The sequence below is a fragment of the Nannospalax galili genome, unplaced genomic scaffold (assembly GCF_000622305.1).
Source record: "Nannospalax galili isolate Female #2095 unplaced genomic scaffold, S.galili_v1.0 scaffold598, whole genome shotgun sequence".
NCBI lineage: Eukaryota > Metazoa > Chordata > Mammalia > Rodentia > Spalacidae > Nannospalax > Nannospalax galili.
The window spans coordinates 1,816,126-1,824,450 of record NW_008342423.1 but is presented as its reverse complement, the minus strand read 5'-3'; the positions used below and the strand labels follow the sequence as shown (position 1 = coordinate 1,824,450).

At 46.3% G+C, this 8,325-nt stretch overlaps 2 protein-coding genes and 1 non-coding gene across 4 annotated transcripts in view; 1 reads left to right on the top strand and 2 right to left on the bottom strand.

Moving 5' to 3' along the window:
- Positions 1-1,108, bottom strand: part of LOC115071328 (proline-rich nuclear receptor coactivator 1-like) — a gene marked incomplete at its 5' end in the record, with an annotated part of 2,287 nt that extends 1,179 nt beyond the window's left edge. The window contains 3 exon segments of the mRNA XM_029566171.1: positions 350-665; positions 668-717; positions 771-1,108. Of these exon segments, the coding sequence (XP_029422031.1) occupies positions 350-665; positions 668-717; positions 771-1,108 (704 nt within the window).
- Iqcg (IQ motif containing G) overlaps positions 1-8,325 on the top strand; it is a 47,956-nt gene that overhangs the window by 26,823 nt on the left and 12,808 nt on the right. For both annotated transcript variants that reach the window (XM_017799497.2, XM_017799496.2), the window contains exon 7: positions 7,172-7,324. In XM_017799497.2, coding sequence (XP_017654986.1) covers positions 7,172-7,324 — 153 coding nt within the window. The remainder of the gene's footprint in view (positions 1-7,171; positions 7,325-8,325) is intronic.
- Positions 1,595-1,697, bottom strand: LOC115071329. Its single transcript, XR_003850416.1, has one exon. It is a non-coding gene; the product is annotated as a U6 spliceosomal RNA (small nuclear RNA).

Here is an 8,325-nt window from a genome sequence, read left to right as displayed (position 1 = left end):
TTCTTTTTGAGACAGGGTCTCCCTCTAGCCCCAGCTGTCCTAGAACTCACTATGTAGACCAGGCTGGCCTCAAACTCACAAAGATCCGACTGCCTCTGCAGTCGTGTGCCACCACGCCCGGCCTAAATTATTTTTATGTGTATGAGTGTATTTGCTGCATGTATATGAGTGCACCGTATCATGCAATGCCGCAGACGTCAGAAGAGGGCATTGGATCCCTTGGAACTAGAGTTAAGACCGGTTCATAGCCGCCATGTAGGTTGTGGAAATCTAACCAGGTCCTCTGCAAGAGCAGGTCAGTGCTCTTAACCGCTGAGCTCTCTCCAGCCCCGTGGTCTGAATTCCGTCGGTGCTTCCCGTCCAGCGACTCGGAGGCTTTGGAAGCACACTAAGAGAAGGTAGATCACTAAACTTTGCCCCCGCATAATTTTCCTTTCGGCTCACTTCACTTAGAAACGCCGATTTCTGCCGATGAGTGTTTTTAAAAGGCTTTTTTTTTTCTTTTTCCTGTTTCTGAATTCTATCAGGTGAAGCAGAATCCTGACAAAAGTTATTTTCATTCCTTTCTGCGGAGGTGATCTTGGTTAGTGGCAAGATACACTTGCTTTTCTGCCTGTTTATATTTGGTTGTTCACACAAGTGTAGACCAAGCACGAGCTGGCCGCGGGAAAGACAATCTTCTCCGATTTTCCCATCTTTGATTTAAAAACCTCCTTCCTGTGCGGGGCCTGACCCGGCGGCGCGGCCCACACGGGCTCGTTCCTGTTTGCGCCGGCTGCGGCTGCCTGCAGGGGAGAGGCAGTGGCGCAGCTTGGCTCATCCGGCGCTGCTGGAACCGGTGGAAGCGGCTCCCCGCCGGGCTAGCGCGCACCTTCCTGCGGGGCGGGCTCACTATCTGGAGCGCCCCGAGGAGGCCGCGGGCGGAGAAGCGGCTGGCAGAGAGCTCCCCAGCTGCGGACCGGAGATGGCGGTCATGGTGCAGGGCCGGCTCCGCAGGACGGAGAAGCCGAGCCTGAGATCTCGGGGAGGCGGCTGCTGGCCAGCAAGGCTCCCCGCAGACCCGCAGACCGTGGTTCCCACCTGTAGCTTTTAAGTGAAGGAATCCGTTTCAGGCCTCTGCATGGGACTGCGCTCACGTGTACGTACACACACACACACACACACACACACACACACACACACACAAAGTAAAATTTTAAAATCTTTTAAACTTTATTTTTTAAAAGCTTTTCATTATTATACATAACACAAACATCACTTATAATCAAGCTCCATCATCATTTTGTACGACTTTGTAGATTGCATTTTTCCAGTTTCCTTTTTAAAAATATTTTACTATTTTTATTTTATGTGTATGAGTGTATTGCCTGCATGTATTTTAGTGCACCCCTGTCGTGCAGTGTCTGTGGAGGTCAGAAGAGGGCATTGGATTCCCCTTAACTGGAGTTAAGGATGGTTCGTAGCCAACATGTAGGTTGCTGGGAACTCAGCCCTCATCCTCTGCAGAAGCAAGTCAGTGCTCTTAAGGTCTGAGCCAGCTCTCCAGCCCCTAGTTTCCTTTTTTAATCCAGCATTTCATTACGAAACTTTCAAAAAGAATATGCAATGCGTCACGAAGTTGCATGTCATCCTTTCCCAGCAGCTGTGCTAATAATCTCTGTATCATTCCAGTTTTAGTATATGCTGCCAAAGTGAGCACATAAAATCTTTTTAAAATATTTATTTTATTTTTATATTGGGGGGGGGATTTTTTTGAGACAGGGTCTCCCTGTAGCCCCAGCTGGCCTGGAACTCACTATGTAGACCAGGCTGGCTTTGAACTCACGGAGATCTGCCTGCCTCTGCCTCCAGAGTGCTGGGATTAAAGGTGTGTGCCACCACACCCGATTTATTATTTTTTTATGTGTATGAGTGTATTGCCTGCACGTATGTGAGTGCACCCGTGTTGTGCAGTGCCGCAGAGGTCAGAAGAGGGCTTCGGATTCCCCTGGAACTGGAGTTACGGACAGCCTGTAGCCGCCATGTGGGTGCTGGGAATCGACCCCGGGTCCTCTGCAAGAGCAGTCAGTGCTCTTTATGGCTGAGCCATCTCTCCAGTCCCATAAAATTGTTTTAAAAAAACAGAATAATTACATTTTTTTCTTCTTTAGCGGAGAAATTTTTGGGTTTTGTTTTGTTTGCTTGAGACAGATTTTCCCTGTGTAGACCAGGTTGGCCTTGAACTCACAAAGATCTGCCTGCCTCTGACCTCTGAGTGCTGGGATTAAAGATGTGTGTCACTATGCCTGGCCCCAATTTTTTTTTTTAATTTTGTGTGTATGAGTGTTATGCATGCACCCATGTCATGTAATGCCCATGGAGGACAGAAGAGGGTGCTGGATCTCCTGAACTGGAGTCACTGTTTTAACCACCATGTGGGTGCTGGGATTTGAGACCAGGTCCTCTGTAAGAGCAGTCAGTGCTCTTAACCTCTGAGCCATCTCTGCAGCCCCCTTTCTTTGTGTTTTGTTTGTTTGTTTGTTTGAGACAAGTTCTTGCTTTGTAGCTCAGGCTGACCTTGAACTCACTATGTAGCCCTAGTTGTCTTGAACTTGCAGCAGTCTTCCAGCCTTAGACTGCCAAGAGCCGGGATTACAGGCGTGAGCTATTACACCCAGTTAGTGTTGGGCAATTTTGGAATGTATTCTGGGCAGTATGGATGCTAGTATGTGGAGGATCTGTCGGCATCCTGCTCCCATTGGTTTTTTAAGACAGAGTGTCATGTAGCCCCAGCTGGCCTTGAACTTAACAGGTAGCCAAGGCTGGCCTTCAACTCCTGATCCTTCTGCCTCCACCTCCCAAGTGCTGGAATTACAGGCATAAACCTTCACTACCAGCTTGAAGTTTTCATTTTAGCTGGCACAAAACTTGGCTAAATTAAAACTAAACCCTCTGTAACTGGCAGAGGGCATCTGCTTGATTTCAGTTCAGCTTTTTCTGGAGCTGACTGCCTGCCTCTGATACCATGTTGGTCCAAAAGGCTCCACGCATTTGGAATAACAATTTTGTGGTTTCATCTAGCACAGACTGGCCTTGAACTGGCTATATAGCCAAAGATGACTTTGAACTGCCGATCCTTCTAACTGCTGGGATCAAAGAAATGCACTACCACTCCCGGTCTCAGAGCTCTGTTTTTTGTGTGTGGCTTTTATCACTTCAGTAGTCTCTGTCCTTATTTTCCTTTTGTCATCCAACCAAAGAGACAACCCAAGGGTAAGACATTTCCAACCTCTCCAGATTCTAGCTTCCAAAATTCCAGAAGCCACTGCTGTGTCTAATTACGAAAACAGCCTCTTCTGAGGAAAGTGTTCGGCTCCCATCTTTCTGGCAACCATCAGGGCATTATAAACTCTAATGGGCTCATTGCTTCTCTCATTACATCATCATCTCTGGATTCAAATGGCATGATCCGAAGACCAGGACTGAAGGCAGTTTTGGGATTTGAATATAAAGTTTGGTCTACCATAAAACCCCACAATATGCCGCCTCAGCCCACAGACCTTGGTCTAAGAGGCAGCAGGCTTCATAGGACAATCCAAATCAAGATTCTTAGTCTGCGGTGACTGCTTCCAGGCGGGGTCTTGTGGCATGGTGGGAGGGTGTGGACATGGACCTGTCCTTCAGTTCTCTCCTCAATATACGTCTGTTATGATCTTATCTCTAACCAGTTAGGATTTTCCATCTTCTTTTATGTTTCACATTGTTACCATGGAGGGCCACAAAAAATGTTTGTGTGAAACAGCCATCAGGAAGGAAATCAGCCCTCAGAAGCCCAAGGCAAAAGCATTAAAATCAGAAGTCTGGCTTGGCACAGCCAGTGTTGTAGTAACTTATAAACATTACATAATACAAGCCTTCTGCTTGACATAGGCCTCTGCCGTAGGCCTCTAGAGGTTTTTTAAAGATTTATTTTCATTCTTTTTAATTATGTATATGTCTGGTATGGGTTTTTGCGTGTGTGTGTGTTGTCTGAGGAGTCCAGAGAGCCTCAGATCCTCTGGAGCTAGAGTTACGGATGGTTGTGAGCTGCTGGATATCAGTGCTAGGAGCTGAACTCAAGTCCTCTGAAGTGTGGGTGTGGGAAGTACTCTTAACAGGTGAGCTATCTCTCCAGCCCTGGCTTCTGTTTTAACTATGCCTTTCTGGTCTTTATATTGTTACTTTGAGAGACTTAGTATTCAGTTTGATAAAACCAACCAGAACATACTCTGTAGTTTTGGTTTATGCTAAGACAGTCTCATGTAGCTCAGGTTGGCTTGGAACTTACTATGTACTTGAGGATGGCCTTAAGCTCTTGATCCTCCAGTCTCTTCTTCCTGAGTGCCGGGAATACATTCCTGCACCACCATGCCTGGCTTGCTCTTGATTTTTGAAAGTATATTTTTAGGGCTGGAGAGATGGTGCAGGGGTTAAGAGTACTAGCTGCTCTTGCAGAGAACCTAGGTTTGATTCCCAGCACCCATGGGGTGGCTAACAACCATCCATAACTCTGGTTTCAGGGGATCTGGCGCCTTGTTCTGATCTCCATGGACATTGCATGACATGGGCGCACTTACATACAAGCAGGTAATACACTCATATACATAAAACAAAAAAATTGAAATTATATTTGTATATGGGCAGTAGTTAGAGAATACTGCCTATGCAACACTTAGATTCTATAAAAAAAATAAAGCTAGATGTTAATGTGGGCTTAGATTTTCTGGAAAAGGCTTTATGTGTTTAAGTGGTGTATACTCTGAACCTTGAAGAAAGATTAAATGAGAGATTAAATAAGTACAAAGATTCCTGTTGCAGTCTAATAAAGCCTTCCTGGCAATGTGAGCCTTGTCAGCCACTGCCCAACAAGGTGGAAATAGATGGAAGGAAAAGAGAAATGGGGAATGGGAGAAGGAAGGCTTATATAGAAAGATGGGCAGAAAACCACGTGAGCCAAAAAGACATTCCTTAAAACTCACTCAGCAAACATTTATGGTGCCTCTAAGTTGTGCCAGGCACTGCTGAGAAAATAGGCTTAGGGAAGGCGAATAATTAGTTAATGGGAGGAAAGAAGTACCAAGGCACACTGCCAGTTGGACTTGCAGTGTATTCTCTGCAGAGACACCCGTCTCTTGGCAGTGGTTCTAGTTAAAATGATTGCTGTAAAGTTGGGATGAGTCTGTAGGGTTACATCAGGAAATCAGAACAACATAAAGGATTCCCTTCTGATTAATTTAGGGGCCCATGATCCTTTAAAGCAGTGTTTGCCTTTCCTCGTGGGTGACTCTGACCAATCTCTGCTATCTCTTCTTCCAATAGCTGCTTAACACTATTCCACCTAGCTTATATGGTAAGATAATAGTGGTGGCTGTTAAGAGAAATGTAGATCTCCCTCCGATTGAACCATCCAGTTCCACCTGAAACAGGGTGTCACTGTTACCCAGGCTGGTCTGAAACTCAAGAGATCCTCCTGCCTCAGCCTCTGGAGCAGCTGGAACTATAGGCATGTAGCACTGTCTGGCTCGTGCATGCATTTTTCAGTTAGCTATGTGCTTTTATAAAAGATTTTATTTAGGGCCAGGTGTGGTGGCACATGCCTTTAATCCCAGCACTTGGGAGGCAGAGGCAGGTGGATCTCTGAGTTCGAGGCCAGCCTGATCTACATAGTGAGTTCCAGGTCAGCTAGGGCTAAGACCAAAAAAACCCAAAAAATTATTTATTTTTTTTAGTTGTGGTGCGTGTGTGTGTGTGTGTGTGTGTGTGTGTGTGTGTGTGTTGTGAATGCAGTGCCAAGGGAAGCCAGAAGAGGGCATCACATGCCCCAAAGTTAAGAGTTGATTATGAGCTACCGGACATGGGGTGCTGGGAACCAAACTCAGGTCCCCTGGAAGAGCAGTATGTATGTTTACTATCTCTCCAGCCCCAGCCATGTGCTTGTTTGCTGGTCTCAGTCTGATCACCTCTCTGTGAAGTAATTCACCCTTTGATTTCTTTTGAAACAAATGCTGCATCTGCAACTGAAAATCTTTCTAAGGATCCCATGACACTTGAAATAAAATGCAAACTTTCTTTTTTTTTTTAATACTGGAAACTGAGGGCTTTGCAGATGCTAGAGAAGCACTGTACCACTGAGATGCAAATTCATCCTGTTTTTATTTTGAGAACTCAAAAGTGAGCTCACTGTGTAGCCCAGGCTATTCTCAGTTATAATCTTCCTGCCTCAGCCCCTTGAGTTGCTGGGATTATAGACCTGTACTACCATGTCCAGTTCACAAACTACTTCAGTTTAAAATGAGTTATTTTATATACATGTATGTGTGTGTATCTGTGAGTGGGTATTTGCACATGAGTGCAGGTGCCCAAAGAGTCCAGGGTACTCAGATCTCTGGAGCTGGAGTTTTAGGTGGTTGTGAGCCATACAACATGGATGCTGGGAATTAAGCTGTTGTGTTAGGGGGTTTGATTAGGAACCAGATGTCGTTTGCTAGGGGCCGTGTGTTTTGAGATAGATGTATCTCCTCCCTGGAGTGGGGAGGCAGGGTGGCGGATGGTAGGTTCCTTCTGTATGGAGGGATGACCCTGGATGCCTTCCTCCTGCTTTCATCTCCATGTGCTGAGATTACAGGTGTGCACCACCACGTGCTGGGATCACGGGTGTGCACCACCACGTGCTGGGATCACGGGTGTGCTCCACCACGTGCTGGGATCACGGGTGTGCTCCACCCCCGTGTGCTGGGATCACGGGTGTGCACCACCACGTGCTGGGATCACGGGTGTGCTCCACCGTGTGCTGGGATCACGGGTGTGCTCTACCACGTGCTGGGATCACGGGTGTGCTCCACCGTTACCTTCATTTTCTCTCTTTTTCTTTTGAAATTTTGTTTAGTGTTTTTGAGACAAGGCCTGGAATCTGTGGCAGTTCTCAAGCCTTAGCCTCTGGAGAGTTGGGATTACAAGGGAGAGTCATCATGCCAGAGTCCCATTCTCATTTACACTATCATGATTACTGCTTAGAGTCCCTTAGTGTGAGAGCAGAAAGCCAGGTCCAGTTCCCTGCTAATTTTTAAATACGAAAGGAAAGCGTAAACCACTGACCAAACTGAATGGAGACACAAGGAGAGTTTAATTTACAAACCTGGTCTTATTTCCGCAGAATGGGAATGAATATATTGCTCGCCTCAAGGACCAGCTGCAAGAGATGAAAGCAAAACCCAACTTGGAAACTCTTTATATGAAAAGAAATACCGAGTTGCAGATTGCCCAGAACCAGAAAAAATGTGAAGAAGTCTTGCTGGATGAAATTGAGGTAACTATATTAGGTTGACTGGGGATGGAGTTCAGAGACAGCATGTACCTGGCCCTGGTCCAGTCTCCAGGACCCCCGACCCCAAACTGATTAGATGATGCCATGTAAGCTGTCATTCTTGATATTGTATCTGTTAATGAAAGAGGAGGGGAGGAAGGTTAAGATCCCCCAGACCACTCCCCACCCCTTGAGGCTGGGCCCTAAAGACTAATTGGCATCTTAAATATTTGCACGTGGAGATTTTAATGATTTTAGTGGGCTGTAACCACACCTCCTGCTTCTCTGAAAATGACTTTGAGAATCAGGTCTATTTGTTCCCTTGCCCATTTGTTTTTGGGAGTAGTTAGTAGTGACCAGGTCTTGCTGTATTGCCTAAGGTGACCTTGAACTCCTGGGCTCAAGCGATCTTCCTGCCTTTTTCCAGTAGCTGGGAATACAGACATTGCCACTAAGCCTGGCTGGTCATTTTATTCTTTCCTTTTTTAAACTACCAACCATTTCTCTTGGTATTGATGGGGGGAAGACAAAACAAGGTGAGCCTCTGGGTTCTGCTGCTGGTTACTTCTTCCAACAAGTATGCTTCCCCCAAACTCATGACAGTTGAACTTTACCCAGCGCTAACATAATGGAGACGAGACACCATACAGAGAACTATCAGGAGAAAGGAAGAAGGGTAGTCCTTCATTAGAGGAGGAAGGCTAAATGCTAAAAGAACAACCGAAGCTTGGCCTTGTCATCGCCGCACTTGGGAAGCAAAGGCAAGAGGACCAGGAGTTCAAGGTCATGCTTAGCTACACAGTGAGTTTGAAGCCAGCTGGGTTACACAAGACTGCCTCAAAATCACACAAACAAACAAACACACTAGCAAGCCAGAAGAAGGGGAAGCCATCATTAGGGGGTGGGGACTAGCCAGGCAGAGAATGTCTGGTGTCTGCCTGTACTCTGTCTGCTTGTGAGGCTGACACAAGAAGCCTGTGAATTAGAGGCCAGCCTAGGGAACT